The following is a 22,085-nucleotide window of genomic DNA, read 5'->3' as shown; positions in this document are numbered from 1 at the left end:
GCGGGCCTTGCTCATGAGCGGTGTTTGCCAAACCCTAAGCAGCTGAACCAAAACCCAGTATAAGGGTGTGTTCACAGACTGTGGCTTTTCATTGATGCATATAAGCGTGGTCAAGAGCTGTGAATTTTTCACCCTTCAAAAGAAACAAGATGCAAATTCTTCTTTGGTGCTTCAACAGGAGGACGTTAAACAAAGCGCTGCAGCTCAAACACTGCGTACAGCGTCTGACTCCTTGAGAACCGGCCCTGCCGGTACCCTGGGTGGTACCGCCTTGGCACAATGACCTCAGTATTCACAGGCCGAAGCGCCAGGTGTTACGGTGGCTGCAGAAATTTTACTAGCTCGCTTTTCTGCTTTGGAGGCTGCACAAGCCCATCAGTTAGTTAACAAGTTCATTGTAGTTATTGATGCTTCATTTATGTGTACATTTAAAGGCAAATTTAGACAGTCATTCACTGGCAGGAAGAATAATAAACATCACGGCGCCTTCTTTTGTTTGAAGTGCCTACAGTATATAAATTAGGAGAGGGCTCTGTTCAGACACCTTAATACATACCAATGCCTTTGTGAAGTCTAGGCATCGGCACTGCACAACAGGTTTGGTGGTTTTTTTCCTGATACTGTGCCTAATTTGCTAGTGGACAGCACATCAGTCCACTTTGGGGTGAGATTTTTATAGTCAGCTTAAGCTCCTGCTGCAAGGAATAGTCTGGCAACACGGTCCGCCCCCTGCAGTTGCTCATGTTTTCCTAACTGTTAGTACTGTGACAAAAGTGCTTTTAAAATCGTTACTGAGCGTCGAAGTTGGTTTACCTCTCTACTTTTTTTTTTTTGCTGAATTACCTTGTTCATTAGCCATTTTAGCAACTTAAATTGGGACAGAACAGTTCAACAAGCTCCAGAACCTGCCCAGGTAAGGTTGGGAAGGGGACTAGGACTGTCCCAGTGGCTTTGACGAGCAGTTCTGGCAGCAGACTCCACGTTCGTAGAATCGTTTAGGCTGTGATATTACGCCTGAAATTTCTAGTGTGACTCAAAACAACTGGATGAGCGTAACAGAGAAAAGCACGGGTCACAGCACGGGGACAGAACCGGGCAGCTGCGAGACAGGGGCGTGGGGAAGGCAGGAGCAATCTCTTGCCGTGGCTTTGCTATCGAAGTCAATGGCACATGTGGTACAACTCCATGAAGAATCCTTTCATGCAAATTGCCCCAGGGATGGGCCTCGTGTTGGCTATATTTAAAACATTGCCATTCCTGCTACTGCATTTTAAGTCAGAAGAGCTCACAAATGGGGCATTCCAGGCACACAGCCTGCGCTGAGACACCTGAGCTTAGTTAAATGCTTCTGCAGTCTGAATTGACCAGAGGCAGTTCATGGTGGCAAACAGCAGCTGGTTTATACTTGTCTAGAATGCCCTGAAGCACAAGGACTATAGATAGGAAATGTTGTAGGTTTTGGGTTGTTGGGTTTGTTTTTTTTTTAAAAAGGCTGCAACTTTTTTTTTTTTTTAGTTAAGCAAATGCTAATATTAAATAACATTTGCAAAATTTGGCTAAAATAAATTCTGTTGTAATACCAAACATTCTTTCTAAACAGGACTGAATCCAACATAAGGCATTTTGCCAAATTCTTAAGTAAATACATAAACCCTGAACTATGGGAGGGAAGAATCACTGTATGTTTCATTCAGCTAGTCATAGGAGGTGAAGTGTATTAATAGGGGGCACGCTTTAACATCCAGCACTGTGCATCTGAGCATCCCCCAGCAACATCCTGTACTTCCTCATGAAATACTGAATCTGCTGAAAGAAACAGCCAGAACTTCTATCCCTTCAGCAGCTAATTAAGTGGTTATCCACAGACAGATTCAGGCCTTCAAGAGCCATGCATCTGTTCTTTAGGCCCCACTCCACAAATACTTAAATGCCCAGCTTTACTGAGGCAGCACTGAGACTCCTCAATGAAATTAATTCATTACGTGCTTGGACACTTGCAGGACCAACAACTGACAGTCAGCTCTTCTTATTACCAGGTGCTGGGCTTTCTCAGTTGAAGTTTGATTAAAAACCCAAGCAGCCATATCATATACTCTATAACTAAGGCTAGCTACACACACTTGATGAATAATTTAGGTATATGTGGCACATTCTCACGTTGTGAGAGTACAGTATGTTTATTATGTACTGTATATATATATATATACACACACAGAGAAAGGCAAAGAAAGCTGGAAACCAGTTTGTAAATTAGCATGTGGGACAATATATTTCTGATTGAGGTGTACTTTTTTTTTAATCATACGGAGTGAAAATGTTTGAAGTAGCCATTTTTTCCCCTCCACAATGAAAATCTTTTTTTTTATTTATTCCTTACAGAAAAGAGTCAACCACTTTTCTTTTTTACTTTTCCTTCTTGAGGTATAAATGACTGTACCTTAACTTCAGAATCTATCTTCAGGTGATCCAGCTGGAGGAGGTATGATGGTTTTGTTTTATCTTACAAGTCACAGCTTTGACAACACAATGAATCTATAAATTGCAACAAACCTTTGTACAACGGAATTCCTGCAGCCCTGAAACAACAGTCTGCAAACCAGACTCACAATTAACTATCTGGAGGAACACACTCAAGGTTTCCCAGCTTTCTGCCCAACAGTCTCTCCTCTAGGTACGCACAGTTTATCATCCTGCCCGTCTACCTCCTGTTCTCCAAAAGACGTACTGACAGGAGGATTTAGTCATACTGGTAAACTGGAACACTTTCCTTTCAGTAGAGGCCTGCACTGATTCGATGCTCCTTTTTATATCTATATTTTTAAAACAGTATGAAGAATGTATTAGAGCTGTAGAAAGAGAAGAGTTTCATCGTTTCTTCACTAACCACTCTGCTGAGTGAGGATCAGTGTAGAACACAGAGGAGGAATGTTTCAAAAGCTAGTAAGTAAAAAAGAAAAAAACGGATGTTTACATTATATCTCCACTCCCGCTCCAGTCTAAGCTAAGTGGAAGAAAATTTTTGTTCAAAGTCAGGTGAGAACAGTGGATGAAATACCTTATCATAGCTCATATGTAACATGGTCTTTTGAAATTATTTCATTATGGTGTTCTTCCACTCACTCAAATTAAAGCATCTCCAAAGCATCAAGATCTGATGGGACTTAGACACATAGATATTTATCCACTGCAGCTTAGAAATTAAGTAGTTGATTAAAAAAACCCATAACAAAACAAAACCATTTTTGAATGACTTATTGTTCCCCAACATTTTCAACCAGCTTGAAGAAAATACAGTAGAACCTTACTTGTACTTACGACTGGGAGATTAAGTGTATGTCGTTTCATACCGTTTTGCAACATTCAGGTGCTAAAAGTTAAGCCAGGATGATGCACTTCAACATGTGTTCTGTTCACATCAGTGGAGTGTTGAAATTCAGCTTTATTTCCTAACGTGTGATATAACTGTATTTATATTTAATGGAAAATAAGTCAAAACGAGGTAGCACTGCCACTCTCTTTGCTGGAATGTGGACAGATCCTGGCCTAATTTTAACCAGTGGCTTAGCAAGATTCTACTGTAATCTACACAAAATGTATAAAACACGAACCTTTTCCAGAGTAAGGCCACTAATTTTGCCATTGGCAATAGGCAGTGAGAAACAGCAGTTAAAAAACCCCTCACTTGATTACAGAGGTGTTTTTGAGGCAATGAACTGTGGGGAGAAGTATAAACGCGTTGTCCTCTCAGCCCTCCTCTTTGTTTTCCAGTATAAGTATCTCTGCTTCCTGTGTCTACTACTCCGTGGGGAGAAATTTCAGTCTATTTTCTTAGCTGGGAGTCTAAGCAAGTCCACGCTACATTTAAAGATGGGGACAGCACTGTAAAACAGTAGGATTACAAGCTTCCCATGAGTCATGGTCATGATAGTCTGATGTCCAGATGCCCAGATTCGGTACCAGGGCCCATAAAAAGGATCTGAGACGGCTGGGCACAACATGTTGTTCAAATTCACTTCTGTAACCTGAGAAAGTGACAACAAATTTATAAATTAACAATATTTTTGTGTTGCGCTGGTTCAGACACCTAAAAGGGTAATTTTGAAATTACCATAATAAAAACGTTTCGGTCACACTCCTTTGTTCATCACAAGTAGGGCAGCTTTCAGAAGGAAAGCAGATCCAAATTTAGTTACACATTTAATAGCTGGACTGATGCAGGTACATAACCAATTTATGAAATATTTTACCAATACGTGTGAGATACGAGATACAAATGCCCATTAGAACATGCAGTTAAATCTTTGCATGCAAGTAGTCTTATCCCTCTCTATCTGGACGCTTTGAAAAACTAGTCAGTGTTTTTACTTTGAATGTACTTGCAAACTATCCCTTTATTAACCTGTAGTTACTTACCAATCCCAGAATCTGCAAGATGCTAAAATGATAGACAAACATAAACCCCGTGGATAAAAGAGCCCACCAGAAATTGCAGAGTGGTTCTGGAGTGTAGATACCTTGAAAAGAAAGGAATACATTAGTATTCAGCTGAATTGCTGTGTCCATCAAACTCGCATGAATAATCCTCTCTCGCCTGCTCTGTCGGTGTTAGGGCATCTGGCTTTAGCTGATAACCTACTCAATACCATTACAGTAATTAATATTCGAGAGCCTTATTTCTTACCCGGAGCATCCAGATCGGTTTCTTCCCTCCTTCTAGTCCAGCAGTAAAATGTACAATATGTTACCTCATTAAGCTTGTCTATTTTTCACCAACACCAGTGATTTTTATCTTGTTCTTCCTTCTACCACAGAAGTACTAAATGATTTTATAATACAGTAATGGTATATGAAGAATCTTCAAAAATCAGGTTATTTATACTTAAACACCTGCTTCTTATAGGGTCTATGACTTCAGCACACCCAGAACTAACCTGGGTAGTGGCAGTTCCTGCACAGCACTGTATTAGAGCATAGCCTAATGGCCATTTCCTAATTTTATGGTTGTTTAACAACTGTTAAAAGTAACTTGCATCAATAATGCCTAGGAACAGAAAAGCTGTATAAAGTAGCTAATCCATTAATGACGGACTATGCTTTTAAATGAAAACTGCTGTGGAAATATTTTCAGGTGTACACTACAAACAATTTTATAATTGGTAGATATCAGTATGTATCACAGATACTGTAAAATATTTTTTCCCTTCAAATGAAGCAGCAGATATTACATTATTCCTGGGTTCACCTTTCCCTCTCCTCCTGAAACTAGGTTTTGTCAATTTACTGACAAAACAAAATGTCACGTGATCTAGAATGTACCAAGGAAATCAGATCTAATAAAAGTACCCTTAGATACAAGACTATTTTTGGAATTAAATATTCAAACATCATACGGTAAAAACAAAACCAGTGTACAGACTTCTCAAGACTTACTAGCAGATGTGAAAATTTCAGTGTAAGATATAGGGAATAACATGATTTTCCTTATGACTTTAATAACCTAGGGATGCAAGAGAAAAAGATGCACAACGTCATGCTGCTCAGCTGCTATAAGAAGGTGTAGTTTCAGATTCTTATAAAAATACACTGGCGTTTTTTATCTGCCTTTGTCTGCTCTCTGATCCATTAGACATTATTAAATACTAGAACATGTACCCAGTACTCAAAGGCTAGCTTACAGCACAGAGTGTAGTACTCATTAGCTTTTGCTGGCTAGCACATTCAGTAATTACCAGGAAGTAATTATAGACTTCAGCATACACTGTACAAGGCTGCTGGGAACTCAGATAACTACACATGTGTAGCTACCTACGACAGAACTCACCAGACTAAAGCCGGTATCGTATGTTGATAAAGGCAAATAACTGCTGTTGCTCGCTTTACCACACCACCATATAATGGCACATCCTGTCTCAGGTTTAAAATCCCTACAGGACTGCTTTCTCAATCCCTGTTGCCCTATTACAATTCTTTTCCGCATAGTTTTCTTCCACAGTTTGTACCCATCGTGCCAGTTCAGATTGATTTTGCAGCAGCTACCTGAAATAATATAATTTAAATACCATTTTGTGAATGTTACATATTCAAAATTACCTCAAAATTGTCCAAAATTGTCCATCTGTTCATTGTCCGCTCAAAATAACATCGCTTCTCTGTTGCTAGTCAACAGAGAGCAAGGAGCTGATCATATGCTTGAATGACAGCAGCACACACACAGCCCATAGATCACTCACTGACTTTAATGAGCAACGATATTAGTGTAATTACACAAATTACAACTGCACACCATGTTTTAATAAGCAAGCTGTGACTTGGTGCAACCATGGTAGAGCAGAGAAGCTACTTTGAAAGCGTAAGACAGCTTTTAAGATTTCTTATCCAGTGGGCAGGTGAAGGTCAGAAGAAGTGTCTAAACTATAAGCAAAGTCCAAAGGTAAAAGTGAACTCTACATGAATAACTTTAAGTGAAGTGCTCTACAGGTAAAGGGCAAAAAATTCACAACAGTCTAATTCCTCAATGGAAGCAAGCACGACCTAAGAGCTGGTACCCTATTTAGAGAACGGTACAGGAGACTGGACTTGGGTAGCAATGATATCCATCAAACTCCGCTGCCTGAAAACATCAGATACGTGACACCACCTTGAATATGGTTTTTCATTACAGAGAGCAAGAGAAGAAGCAACTAGCCTTGGCATCAGAGTTGAGGGGACCATGGCTCTATTTTTGGCTGCACCAACTTTAAGTGACCTGGTCAAGCTGTACAGAAACACTTTGTGCTCCCCCTCAGTTGTAGAGTGAAGAAAACATCGTTTGACTTGCAAAGTTTTTTTGTATTGTCTTTGTAGTTTTAGGTGCATGTTTAACCTAGACGTAAAACAGAAAATAAAATTTAACTAAGGTAACGAAAACAGCTCCCAGGAACTGGCAGAGTAGGGCTGTACCAAATTTGGTTTCGCATGAACTCGCTTGGTTGACAGTTGCCTGTGTTGTTTCAAAAGTATTCAACAAAGCCTGGGAACAGATGGTAGTAGTCTAAAGAGGTAAACACTCAGAAAAGCTAGAATCCAGAGACCTTGATATTTGGGGGATTTACAGTGCAGGTAGTATATAAACATGAAAACAGACAAGAGAACCCAGCTGTGAAACAAGACTGGAAGGAGAAAACAGTCATTAAAAGAATAAGGAAATTGCACAAGATGACAAAACAGATCAGTGGCATAATTTGGCTTTGAACCCAAGCTTCTCACATCCCGCTTCAATCTAGTCAGGGAATCATGTTTCAGAAGTCGCTCAGGAGAGCTGTTCACGTTCCTCCAGCAAAGTATTTCACACTGCTGCATCCTCTCTCAGTTGTAGAACTTCAAAAAATACATTAGCAACTCTCACCCTCTACAGACTTTTGATCTCTCTCTGTAACAGGAAAATCCCTCCTTGCTAGACTTTGCAGTCCTGAAAATAATAGTGCGATTTTCAGCAGTATCATTATTTGGACATCAAGGGACAAAAAGGAAACAATGACCTCCACACGAAAACATTTCAGAGAGCTCCGGGTTCCCAAGTGTGCTTTGGGAAACTAATTTTAAATTTCATACCTAGGATATTTTCTGTACATTTCTCATTAGATAAATAATAACAATAGATTTTTTTACTCTACTGTCCTGCTAATTCAACAGATGACTGTTTAACAGAGCGGTGTGGTCTATTTTCTGTAATACACAGTCTGTTAACAGAAAGATACAAACAGGAAAGCTGAGACCCAGCTGAGTGGTTGTTTGAATGGCCTGTGTTGGCTTTGGCAAAAGCTACTTGCTGCTTACACAGGAAATAAATTTCAATAGGTAGCAGTTAGTTTCACTCTCTATTCACTAAGGATCACAGGCAATTCTTATATATTAAGCACTTGCAAAAATTTAATCCAACTGCCAGTCTGACACTAATCTCATTCTCAAAAACGCTCACACCCCAGACAGTTGAGACTGTTCAAAATCAGGGTCACCCAAGTAGGCTGTGTATTTGCTTGTGTTGAAATGGCAGTGGATATTTCAGTTTAAATCAAAATTCATCATGTCTATAGCATAGGATTTAATATAGATTGAATAGCTTGGGGTTCATCATCTGCTGCTGCAACAAGAATTTGTTGACCTTGAACATTCCAAGTGGTTAATTTTGCCGTCTAGGCAATACAAGCATGGCTTTAAAAAATCTAAAGATCAACAGACAGACTCAATTCCTTTTATACTGCTTCCCCCTTCCAATGTCTTGTCCTAGTTCTAGTGTTCTTATGGAGTATTATTTTTATTTAAAGTTCTCAAAACACAGGCTTGTAAAAATTTGGGTGCAATTTAATGGAAAGTAATACTCCTTTTGTATTTCTGTGAAAATACAATGCAGGAGGAAATTACTCCTCTGTTGAAATTAGAACCTAAATATAGTACATTTTTTTTCAATTTAGTAGGCTGTTAAAATAATCTTTTTTTCCTAATTAATGTCTTGCTTTCATTCCCACTACAATTGGTAGAGCTTTACGAGTTTTCCAACCCAGCACACTCTCCTTCAGTAGTCTCACAATTACAGGTAGACCTGCTTAATCCAAAACTCAGAGCAACTATTACAATTCCTTCACTTTCAAGCTTTTAAAAATATAAGGGCAAATTTATTTCCCTTTTATTTCCCTCGAGCAAAAGGTTCATTCTAGTAGTGTGGCCTATTGAGCTAGCCTAGATACCAAGTTTCCATTCCAGGGGATAACAGGAAAAATGTTCTCAAGAGGATGAGCCTCAAATCCACTGTTTCCCCTATAGCTGTTCTGGATCTATGTGTAGATTTCAAAACACCACCTTATGCCAGGAGATTTCTGGTTCCCTCAGTGCCAGCTACTCTCATCAGAATCAGCTCAGACAGGGGTGTCTCATTACCTGCTCCTCTCAGCAACCACTTTTTTATATTCCATAAAGAAGCAGCAGCAGTTCTTCCTCTTCCTTCTCATAGTAGTAGTTCTTCCATACACTGGTACATACCTTTCTAAACATCTCTATCTCCTAGAGAGAGAGAAGTCTTTAACAGACCTTGGGCCCACTCAGAGAAAGCCTTATTTAGTGTTAAGTGTTTCATAATAGGCCACCATAGTTTCAAAGGAACTTAACTGCCCAGTGCATAAAGCTCAGAAGGTCACACGACACAGACGTGTCCCCTCCTCTTCCTCTCCAGCTCTCTTAAATCATCAAACACCTTATCCTGAAACGGTCAAGCTACAAGAGAGGCTGCAGCATGAGCCTGCAGCCAGAGCAACAGCACACACCTCCAGCTGAACAGTGCCACAGCCACCCTGCTGCGGGAGGTGCCACAGTGCAAGCACAGTGGGACAGTGAACCAGGCATTTCCCTCCCATACCTGGGATTCAGGAGGTAGAGAAAAGCTGGAATAGGAACATGGAAGCTGCCAGCGGGAGAGTAGGAGAATAACACACAAGAGTTGACAGGTCTCCAAGTGATTAAGAGTTTCAGCAAAAGAGCTGCACCGCACATAACCAAGTATTTCAATGAGGATGGAGATAATAGAGATAAATTAGATTTATGACTACTTAATTATATTTGAATATATATGATTTTTTTTTCCTGGATTACTACCAAGGTATATAATAAAACTCCATTTAAAAGCTAAGGAAAGACATATTTAAATACAAGTGAGTGTCACGAAGTGGGGAAATGGCTGACAAAGGGTACAACAGCTACTACTGTCTTTAAATATGGTAAACCCTCACTCTTGCCAGCAAGTCCTAACAGCCAATGGAAAGCACAAGTTTAGGTCCTCAATTGCTTTAATTGTGCTTTCCTAAGTCACAGCCACAGGAAAAATTATCGTTTCACCTGTACTTGGTACCTTTGTTCTACATCTTACAACTTGGCCCAGCATCTCATTAGGTAAGAAACACTGCAGGGTCCTTAAGAAAGCTGCTTTTGTCCATCTTAAGTGCGACAGAGGCATGCTCCATGAGAAGGGAAAAATGAAAAAACCAAAAACAAACATCAACTTCTACCGGCTTTCTGACAATCCCATAGAACTTCACCTCTTCCGATGCTGCTTTTGAAGACACTGAGATTAAAAAAGGGCTTTACCACTTGAGTCAGAGAGCCAGTTTCTTTATTGCTTATAAAGATACAGCACTTGCCTTATAAGCCGAAAATTCTACTCCCAGCAAACAACTCACCTACTTAATTATTTAGGGTGTACATGTCTGTCCACTTGTGCACAGCTGTACAACAATGAATCAGTTCTTAAAATATATGTGGCCAGACCACAGGACTGTCCAGAATTTGTTAGGCTGTTACTGTCAGTTTTGGCTCCAAGACAAGATCCCCCCCCCCCAAAAAAAAATACCACCAAATCAATTTACTCTCTCCACAGTGTGGACAACTTGCATTTGAATTGTGAATTTAGAATCTGTCCAGACATTTTGACAGAGTGGATGCTGGAGACTATCTCCCCCTGCAGGCTGGAGTGCCAGCACCACCCAGCCATTCAGTGACAGTCAGATAAAGGCCTCTGAAGAAGCCCACATGATATCCTGGAACTTCAGGTACAGCTGTTTATACGCCAGAATGCTCCTTAAAGTGATAAAATCCTAAAAAAACCTCAACATCAGCATCCTTTTCTACTTCCTGAAGTTACTAGGTCAACTAAATAATGCTGGGAATCTCAAAACACAAGAAAGATTATCTCCTGAACAACTCTGCTAGGGAGCTTCTATAAATTAACCCTTATTTCAAACTGTTGTGGATTTACATTGTTTGCACACAGCACTCTGGAAATAACAATTCCACTCTGATTAAATTTCAATATGATTTGAGGCTCTGAAACAAGGTGCATATCTAATCCTGTCAAATCCAAGCAAAAATCTGACCAAACTAGCTTAAGGACCCAGTCAAGAACTGCAAGCCTCTAGGGCTGATGCAGTACAAACTAGATGTTTTTTTCTTATGTTCGGAGTACACAGTTAGAAAAACTAAGTTGTCCTGAACACCACTGAAGGTCTCTGTTGCATTGTTGCAATAGTTGTGGCAGTTGGAGATGCTGCACTTCCTCAGCTGCCATCTCCCTAAGCCTTCTACCAGCAATCTGTATCCCAGCAGCATAAAGTGCAATTACCTGAGCATACTCATATGCTTTAGAAGACCAGCTTAGTTGTAGATGAAAGTGGTTTGAGGAGGTTTTCAATGAAGGGGTTGGATCCATGTTCTAAATCTGCGCTGCTGTGATTCCGGTCATCTTCCTTTCACCTTGACCATTTATTCACTGCACCTCCCTTTTGCCAACCCTAGCACTCAGACGATGCAACAGTAAACCAAAGGTACAAAATCATTCATACTTTTTTTTTTGATGGGGAAGCCAGGGTTTCCCCTCCAAAGGGCAAGAGAGAACAGTGACCTCCAGCTCTGGTTTAGCCTACACGGCTATTTCGGGAACGCTGCATCCTGCCCAGATGCACACTACAATTTTTGGCAGGGTTCACAGGGGATACACGGTGAGATTCAGTCAGAAAAAAAGTTCCCAACTGCAGATATACTTCAGGTAAGAACTGCCTTGAGTTAGCAGCCTTCTATGCTGGCCTGTTTTACCTGCACTACACCTATCTTGCATGAGAGCCTCTTACTGCATTCCAGAAAGATCTGAGCCACAGTGCACAAGCATTTATTTTGTCCAGCCTGGCATGCACGTGCATGTATGCATGCATAGGTGCACCTGGGAAGAAAATACGTTAGAAAGGGAAGTGTGGAAATTTATATTCACTTGGTACAGAGGGGAGGGAGAGGGAAAAGGAGGAGAGAAAGAGGTGTTAATCCCCAAGAGGGAATACACCCTTGAGCTTCAGTGAGTTCACTGTACAACACTGAAGCCTGAGTTCTGAACATCTCTCATCAATTTGATCTTAAGCATGGTAGAGCCCTGGAGGAAGACAACAACATGAAGGTGATGCTGCCAGTGCAACATGACCTGTCTTCACCACTGTAATGAACAGCAAGGAGAGAAAGAAAATAAATTATTACAGCCCTCACTTACTGTCACTCAGTTTCCTTTCAAAAAGGAAACATGTCAACAGGTAACTGAACGTGTGTGTATGACTGGTGCGATACTCGATTAGCAGGTCAACAAACTTGGACATGCAGTTCTGTACAGAATGAGCCTCAGATCAACTCTGTTTCAGACCTTCTGCTCAACCTTCCTTCGAGAAATGTTAATATTACAACTGAGATCCTATTAAGGCCATCAGTAAAACTGGCAGATTCCCAATAAAACTGAAGCAGTCTATTTTTCCATATACAATCCACTCCTCATTTTTCCAATTTGACTACCCTTCTCCTAATCATAGGCCATAGATTCACTGATGGAAATTTCTATTTAAAATACAGAAACAAAGCTACATGCTGATCATCAGTGATGAAAAGGCAATTTTTGAAAGATGTAGTCAGGATAAAGGGTGTGATCTGCTCAGAAAGTACTTTAAAAAAAGGTGCTAGCGAAACAACAAAATATTAACAAATATTTTTAGGCTGAGTAATTTTTCCACCAAAAATCATACATTAGGTCTCCTGTGGCACTAGCCATAACTGCTACAGAAGTCCATGGGTGTTTTGCTAACGAGGTATTGCCATCAGTCAGGTGATCGGCAGCCAACTGCCTAAGAACTTGAACAGTTATTAGTTACACAGCCCAGAGCAGTCTCAGTCGATACATCTGGCCAACCAAGTTCTTTCGGAAATGTCACTGCTATCATGTCAACATTAGATGGCAGCAAATATCTGTAAATTAATAAAGGGCAAAAATTTAGAAAACTGCCCTAGGTGACAACGGTACAATACAGAGCCCTTCAAACTGCAGAGCTAGTCCTACCAGCCCCAGAAAACAGGTGCTGAAGAACCCAGAGAACCTTTAGGTCAAATAAACAAAAGAAAACACAAACCAAGACAAACAAACAAACCAAACAGACACCAAAAAAAAAGCCAAAACCAAAAAAAAATCAAAGGAACACATCAAGTGACATGCAAGGCCAAACTTCAAAACAAAATAAATACATGTCTTAAAATGATGTGATATGGGAACTTCAAGGCCATCAAAAGAAGCGATTTGGTGATGTCACAAGAGCTTGGTTTGCCATTGCCTACAGCGTACCACATGGCTGCTTACACCTTCTCCCCCCATTTCCCGCCCCCCTTCTGCAATGATTAGGAGTTTGTGACTTCTACAACTATTTAGCACTATTTGCCAGAATTTTAAGATATCAAAGATGGATTAAAATTAAGTGTGGCTGGCACATTTCTCCAGTAAGAGAAAGAAACAGAGTGATCCTTTGAAGTATCATACTTCACTTTCTCCTTTGGAACATTTTTATTCTGTGTCAATCAGCAGCCAAAGACAAAAAGGTTACAAACCTACAGTGAAATAAGTGTGAAGGATTACAAGTGGCTGACGGTATAAAACACAAAAAATTCACCAGAATGGAAGAAGCTGGCTCTGCTTGTTCTGAGCACCTGCTAAATTGTATCCCATTGCTTCACAGCACATCCTCGGCATTTTCCTTAAAGGCTACTGAACATCTGGACCACAAATTATCATCTTTTATTTCCCGGGTGAAACACTGTAGCTCTGCTAGAAAATGCAGCTGGAGGCATGTCAACGCTAGAGGGGGGCAGAGCATCACACCAGGTGAATACGTACTGCATTCCCTTCCCAGAAGCAGCAACTGGAACAATCGCTGGCCAGCAGAACAGTTCGGGATTCTCAGGTTTACTGAACTTACTCATGAGTGAATGCAAGATAGTCATCTTGTTAGAAGAGATAATAAGCAAGCTAGTAATTTCACTAATGCGTGTCATCACATTTCATTAGAGCTTCAGAATTTGGGGAATTTATCTAACTAGCTGACCAATATTTATGTGGGGATAAAACAATTCTTTTTTCAGCTCGTTCTAAGTTGCAGTACTTCTCAAGAGACATCCAAGAAGACAAAAGTCTTAAAAATACACCCCAACAACAACTTAGAATGTTGCAAGATGGGAGAGATGCTACTCAGGATGACAGTGCACATTATGCCAATACATTCTCGATATCCCTTTGGGCAAAAGACCATTTTTTTATTCCCATTTCAGTGCCTGACACAAGTCTTTGTTACCCAGGTTACAAATCTAACATAACACCAGAAACTATTAAGTAACAACACAGAGAAAATGGGTAAAAAAAAAAAAAAAGAGAGTAAGAGTAAAACCTGTGGTAACCATTAAGCACAGCTTTTCCATTGCATGGGACCAATTCAATACTGTACAGCAAATTGCCAACCTACCTCCTTTCTGCAGCAGATAGATGGGCACAACATAAAGCATCACATGCTGGATGTAATAAATTTCCATTTCAAATGGAAGCTGTGGAATAAGGAAAATATTTGTAAATGTTTTTAATCACTAACAACTGAGTTACAAGTAACTATTCTCCTTGTGACCCATGACAATACCTTCAGTTCAGTTATTTTATCACCTATGTAGATTAACAAAGAGATGACATCAATGCTTAGTGCTTTGAAAGCGCAGCTAACTCTACCCATTCCGTTCCCTTTGCCACAGATGCATGCAGCACTTCGAGTAGACAATTCCCAAAATTATCCAGAAGCACAATGAAGGAATAACATAAGATTGCTCTTTTCCCTTTCTTAGCATAAATTACCAATAACAATGCAAAAGTAATCAAACCAGAAAACTATACACACCCCATATGACAGTAGCCTATTTCAAAAGAAAAGATAATTGCTACCTTCTGAGTGACAGAACTCTGTAAATGAGGTCTTTTCTATACAAAAGAATACAAATAAATATATAACAGTAATTACTAAGGAGGCCTGTGCAAAAATCAAAAGACCTGATTTATAGCAACCTGCATGCCTGTGTGAAATGGCTAAGGTTCACCAAATAGAAAATAAAATATAAAATAACCAATATTTTATTGGCTTTAAAGAGAAGCCGCAGAAGGATGTATATAAACAAGTTACCAGTTAGTAGTAAATCAGGTATTTCTCACCTGCTGACAACTTCTGGGAAACTACAATTAGTCATTTGTGTGTTTAGTTGTTGAATTCATGTTACTTCTTAGAGGAGAAGTCAGGCAGATTGTGCCAAAATAATACTGTGCTAAAAATAACTTGAACCACAACTCTGAGTTTAATTTGAGCCCCTTAACACAGACCCAGCTAAATCTAGCTCTTTATCTGCTAGAAAAGGTGACGCACCGTATTTGAAAGTTATTCCCCTCTGAAAATGCCTTTGCCTATATCTATCTGTTAAACTAAAGCAACACATTTAAAACGGAACAGTAGTAGAAAAGATTCAAATCCAAAATTCAGAATTCAACTTCTTTCTGTAGCTCACTTACAAAGCTGAAAAGACATACTTTTCCATTATTTTTCAGAAGTAAAAACTAGATTTCATACACAAGTATGAAATCTCACAGGAATAACGCAAAGCCATTAGCTTTGGTTCAAATGCAGACTCATTCTATCATTCTACAGGCTAAAGTGTATCCAGATCCAAGTCCCACCTCGTGGCTTGTCTGTTGGGAAGAAAAACATTATTGTCTATTATTGTTCCGAGACACTGAAGTCGCAGTGTTGAAACAGAAACATTACAAAAATTTCTAGATCAACAGAAGTAAAGAGACGTTGAAACAGAGTTTGGTTTTCTTCCTAAATAGCAGTCAATAAACAGCTGGTAATTAATACAGTGATCTTTTCAATTCAACAACGATTCTTATATCCTATTTTGAATGTAAAAGATGCTAAAAACAACAGCTGGATTCTGCTAGTCCTGGCATCCCCCAGCTGAACACTATCTGATGGCAACCTCCACATGTTTGACCAACTCTTGGGAAACTAAGCTAAAAAAATATTCCATACAATCTGTTGGTTATTTTAGTCCAAGTATTTTGTTCTGTATTGAAACATAAAACCAAGCAAGGTAACAGTATGCAAAAGCAAGGAACTTCACAGAAGTTGTGAGGTTTCCTGAACCTGAACCTTTTCTGCTGTCCTTTTTTGAAAAAATACACAGAGGGCAAAGCAAGGGAATCAAAAATTAGTTGAAAAGAGGCTAAAGCAGTTTCCCTAACTGGAGAAAAAGTTGTACCTCTCCCAGTTGGAACAGGCACACTTCAGAAAGAGCAGCTCCTGATATGAACAACACAACGTGAGGCACTCACTCCTGCCAAGGAGCATTCTCTGTTTAGTATCTGTGGTTTCATAAGGGCTTCTACACTCGCCGAGCTGTGAGGGTCAGTTACACAAACACTACGCTCAGGACACTTCTGAGAACAGAGTATCAGTTGTTTTGCTGCAACAGCATGGACAATATTCTTTTGCATAAAACAAAACATCTTTTTTACCACTGTAAAAGGTTGCTTTATTCTGAAGCCTGGCTAATTGCGCAAGTGCATTTCCTGGTATAGAGCTGCAAAAGCAGAATTTCTGTACAACCAAGCACTCAAGTTGTACAGCCCAGCTACAACAAACAGAAAAAGAACAAACACAAAAGATTAACTATAAAGTTGTACTGAGCAACTGACTCACCTAGCTCTAAAGGTCTTGTCTATAAATTTTTTTTATCAATAAAACACTCACAGATAGCACGTAGGTACCTTTTATATGCAAAGAGAAACTGCAAATGAAGGCAAGGTAGAAGGGATCACCCATCAATCTAGCATTTAAAGAACCTCTTTGTGAAAACAAGTCAGCAAGAGGTAAAGTTTGAGAAACTAAAAAAAATAATAATTTAAAAAAATCAAAGCAACTCTTACAGAACAAAGTCAGTCAAAACACTGAGTTTGGTCCCTCCAATAATATCTGACCATAGGCACGCATGAAGGCCACATGTATTTAAACCCAGACTCCAACAATCTCCAAAGTGGACCCTCTTCACAGGCTCCAAGAGGCTCGTCCTCTCCTGTCAGATGCCACTGTGGAAACCTACAGCCACTCTAAAGAACATTTCCCGAGTAACAAATCAGTGATGTTCATGGTACATTTCTCCAAGCGCACCTGTCCCCAGAGAGATTGAGAATCACTGGATTTTTGTTACCAAGATAGACTCATCTGAACTCTGGATATTAATTATCAATTTATTTGCTGGGGTTTTGGTACGAAACGCCCGTCTCCTTTACCAGCTGCCAGCATCAGTCTTCCTGCATTTCATCTTCTTTCCCTTACTCAGAATCTTAAAACAACTAATGGTACAAGACAAAAGGACAAACTACCTATTTCTTCTACTCACATATTCTAGGCTCCCTTAGCAGCGTAAATGAATACAGAGGACAGGCTACTCTGTTACTCAAGGAAGTAAGTTTTTTCTCCTTTAAAGATTCTTACTTCTGGCAAAGAAAATCTGCTTCATCCATTCACAGGTTTTAACATTGGTTTCAAACCACACCAAACGAATACTGACATACACAATTCCTCTGACACAGAAGATCAAAACATGCTAACAGAGTGCTCTGGAAATGACTATTCAGACTACTCACATTTTACATTTTTAATGGCATTTTTGTTAGAAAATAAATGGCGTTTTGTTCCTCCAGGAAGAGTTTGGCTCAAAGCAGCCACACGTGATTCTCTAGCCCCAACATTAGCCTGGTATGATGCTGATTCAGAAGTACCACATTCCCTGGACACAGGCTGAAGGCCTTCTGGAAAGTACCAAGAATAGTGAGCAGGCAGCAGACCTCTACCCCAGGAACAGGTGAGTTATGTACAGTTCTACTAGCTAAACCCCCAGCAGCTGCTTACACTGCTTGTGAGACTGTGGGAAGGGGGAAGAGGAGAAAAAAATAAAAAGGGTTAGAGCTCACCCTTGCACCTCTGAGCATGAAGAGTCACAGCCATCAACAGCAGTCCTCTGAGCACGTACTCGATGTCTAACAAACCAGCTACTGCCCCAAGGAAGCAACTAGGTCTTTCCACGGGCTGCACTAAGCTGTAGAAAAATCTCTTCAAGACAGTACTAGAGGTGAGCCCAAAAGTCAGATATTCAGATGAGAGTTTCACCCAAAAGAACATTGCACACAACATTAGTTTAAATTAGTTTAAAGGCACTTAGGCACGCAGTTGGTTTTCAGTGGGCTAGGAGGTTACCACTTTGCTCCGTTTTCTGAAAGCAGTACTCCTCCCTCTCATTAATTATTTATACCTTGGCCTTATATTTGCAACAACAGCTCAAGCACTGTCGTGTGCAAGAGCTCTCCCTCCATCATCCTCTACAAAGACTGCAGAATATGACAGAAAAAGGAATAGAAGGAATTCAACTCCCAGAGTATGGTCTTTTCTGTAGCACATCTAGCACAAAGTCTAGTAAACATCAAAAGTCATTCTGTACCAGCCACCTTCTTAGACACAATCATTAACCAGTTTCCTAAACATTATCAGGAATCAAAGAAATAAAGCAGAAACATAGGTTTTTCTTTTTACCTGCAAAGCAGATGACAGAACAGATTAAACAACAGAGTGGAGGAACCTATATATAGAACTATACAATATAAAAACCATGGGGCAAACAGCTACTGGGTCCATGTAACGCACTGGTTACTTCTCAGCATATTTAGGATTGTGATAGCCAATTACTTATTTGACAGAAAGAGCTGCCAGGGAAGCTGGGAAGAATGGACTAAAAACGAACACAAAGACTTTAAAGAAAACAACACAAAACCCAGACACAAGTGGCATTTGGAAATCAGACTATTTCCAGTCTTCCCAGGACTCATTTCTCCAGCATACACCCAAACTATCAACAAGCCATGAAGCTGACCCATGTTCAAGTTATTGTTACACTATTCAGGCAGACCTACAGCTCAGGCACCAGTATCCACCCTGCCAGCCGTTCCATGCAATCCAGTCAGTGCAGGGAATTATAATTCCCTTCAAGTACCATTAACTCATCAGTTCTATTGATGAATCTTATCTAGTTCCCATTTTCAATTAATCCTGCTAGGGTGGGACACATATACAGAGGGAAAGAATCAGAATCCACACCTGCTACCAAAAAGAGTGTTATTAGCATGCATGAGCCATATGTAACGCATCAGTTTATATAAAGAGCATCTCTTGTGCTGACAGTCTGTAGGGCAAGGACACCATAGAACACAGGACTAGAAATAATATCCTGCTACAAGGGTGGAGAGGACCAGAAACAACAAAACAAGAAACACAACAACTGTATTTTCGCTAATATATGAACTCCAGGGCAAGGGTTCAGGATTCCAACTCATGACATACCCAAATCCTGACATGTTTCAAGAGAATTTTGTCCTTGGTGCGCTGATTTTGGCTGGATTACAGTTCATTTCCTTCACAGTAGCTGCCGTGGGGCTATGGTTTGGATTTGTGCCGGAAACAGCGCTGATAACCCAGGGATGTTTTCGTTATTGCTGGGCAGGGCTCACACGGAGCCAAGGCCTTTTCTGCTCCTCACTTCACCCCACCAGCGAGTGGCCTGGGGGTGCACAATAAGTTGGGGACACACACACACACACACAGGACAGCTGACCCCAACTGAGCAAAGAGATATCCCATACTGTATGACGTCATGCTCAGCCTATAAAGCTGGGGGAAGAAGGAAGGGGAGGGACATTCAAAGTGATGTCGTTTGTCTTCCCAAGTCACCGTTACGTGTGACAGAGCCCTGCTGTCCCAGGGATGGCTGAACACCCGCCTGCCGATGGGAAGTGGTGAATGAATCCCTTGTTTGGCTTTGCTTGTGCGCGGCTTTTGCTTCACCTATTAAACTGTCTCTGTCTCATCCCACGAGTTTTCTCACTTTTACCCTTCTGATTCTCTCCCCCATCCCACTGCGGGGGACTGAGCGAGCAGCTGCGCGGGGCTGAGCTGTGGGCTGTTGTTAAACCACGACACTTGGCCTGTCACGACAGAGGATGATGCTCACCGAGAAAATCAGGAAAAAGCATTGTTCAGTGCACTCTTGACTGAATGCATTTCTTTTGACTTTTATCAGTGTTTCGAGTATTTGACTAGCACTTCATTTGATGTTTATTGTGTTTCATAAAAAGACACCACTGTCTTCTGGTCACTTAATCTAATTATACAAACCAGCTCACATTAATGACACAATGAACACAATCAGTTACTTGTAAGGTCAAGTCTAAAAACAGGAATTGCATGAGGTAAACAATACCAATTTCAGAAATAGTTAATATTAGGACTACTTATCACTACCAGCAGAAGGCAGGTTGACATTACCAAAGAAAAGTGTGATTGTAGACTCCACTTACACACCCATACCATTTTAAAGCACACAGCATAGATAACCGCTGAAAGATGCAGAAACCTTGGCTTTAGCATCCAACAACAACCAAAGCACAATCTCTCAACAGCCCTCAATGTGCAACTGTTCTGTTATTTTCCCTTGTGCCAGTAAGATTAAGCCAGTCTAGACAATACATAACGTGCTACCATAACCTATTCCGTTTTGCTGTGTGGGCACAGGCCTTTCAGGCAAACTTCGTTAGCAGAGTGAACTATTACCTTAGCAGTCAACAGAAGTACAGTAGGCAACGATCAGAGGCACTACACAGAGCGCACTGTAAGTACTGCTCAGAGTATGAGTCTGTTCCTAAAACAGATTTAGAATGCGTACCTCTCAAGCCAAACAGTTCTAATAATAGAATATAGCAGCTTCTGGAAACATTAAAACTGCACCATCTCAGCTGTGTGAGCAGGGACAGCAAGCCAAACACCTCTGGACATGTCCTGGTTTTTTACTTTATCTATATTAACATTTTCAGGACACCAGCTTGCAAAAAAAAAAAAACCACTTTCAAACCAGTGGAAAGAGTTTCCTTTAAAATTTGATTAATGCAATATGAAAGTTCAAACAAAAACAGTTACTCTCTGCACATTTGGAGTCTTTGTGGCAGTGAAATGAATTTACTAGCATAGCTAAGTTATCAGGACCTACACTATATTCCATACAACATAAATACAGAGTAAAAAGAAATCTGTCTACACCTGTATATCTTCTTATACCTTTCTAGGCTCCCACTTGGGAACCTAACAATCTGATTCCCTTAGCATCATCTTCTCTATCTACTTAAGGGTCATAAAAGATTACCCTGTTTTCCATGTGAATTCTTAATGCTGACCAAGAATGACTTGCATCATGAGAAAGGAAAGAAATTATGAGAGAAAATTAAAATACCCTTTATTCTGAAAGGGTAATAAGAACTCACAAAACCATTAACTGAATAAGAAACAAACTGTTTTATCTTTATCCAATAACTTTTTCAATGCACAAAATTTAACTCCATCAGCACATCGTAAATAATGTAGCAAATAACCGGAATATTTAGTTGCCAAATAAATACAAGTGGGTGCATCTGTTGCTCTAGACTGTTAATTGTTGGCGCCTCAACATCATGCCAAGGTAGGAAAATATTCTCTTGGAAAGAACAGAATAGACTGACCTCACCTTTCAGGCTATATTTTTTTTTTTTGGAACACTATCCCAGGTGCCCGTTACAGTCCAACAAGAGTACAGTGTCACTGAAAGGTTAAAACAATAGAAGGTAGAAACTTTCTACTGTAGTTTCAATGAATATCTCAACTCTCCATTTCCACTGGCAACAGACTAATATTTAAGAACAGTTTTAGAGCGACTGAGGTGAAGTAATCATTATCTTTCATTCTGTATCTTCTGCCTCTTGCTGCTTTCAGGTTACTGATATGTACAAATAAAACTGTACATCTAATATTTTCTCTTGCATCTCACTGCTTTCATCCCCATAACGACACACAATTTGCTAGCTAGCATGTACATGCTTACTGCTAAACTCGCTAAATTAGCAGGCTTCTCCAAAAAGAGACTACAGCTCAACAGTCATCATCCGCTGCCTGTAAGGCAACTTATAGGCAATCCACAGGAAGAGAGACATCCAGGAGAATGTCAGCTGAAGACAACGAAAACTACCTACAAGGCAACATCCAGCTGTATATCAAATAACTCCTAAGGATAAAAGACATTTTACATCTGAAAGGTAACAGCAAGGCATT

At 40.1% G+C, this 22,085-nt stretch overlaps 1 protein-coding gene across 2 annotated transcripts in view; it reads right to left on the bottom strand.

Annotated features, from left to right (window-relative positions):
* Nucleotides 1-3,815: 3,815 nt before the first annotated feature.
* The window catches only part of TMEM164 (transmembrane protein 164), a 38,416-nt gene continuing 20,146 nt past the window's right edge, over nucleotides 3,816-22,085 (bottom strand). For both annotated transcript variants that reach the window (XM_009955348.2, XM_086470325.1), the window contains 3 exons: nucleotides 14,334-14,412; nucleotides 4,414-4,514; nucleotides 3,816-4,022 (listed from right to left, as the gene is read on the bottom strand). In XM_009955348.2, the coding sequence (XP_009953650.1) occupies nucleotides 3,816-4,022; nucleotides 4,414-4,514; nucleotides 14,334-14,412 (387 nt within the window). The remainder of the gene's footprint in view (nucleotides 4,023-4,413; nucleotides 4,515-14,333; nucleotides 14,413-22,085) is intronic.

This window comes from Leptosomus discolor, chromosome 9 (genome assembly GCF_034619465.1).
Source record: "Leptosomus discolor isolate bLepDis1 chromosome 9, bLepDis1.hap2, whole genome shotgun sequence".
NCBI lineage: Eukaryota > Metazoa > Chordata > Aves > Leptosomiformes > Leptosomidae > Leptosomus > Leptosomus discolor.
Note: the sequence above shows the minus strand (reverse complement) of the source record. Positions and strands in the feature narration are given on the sequence as shown.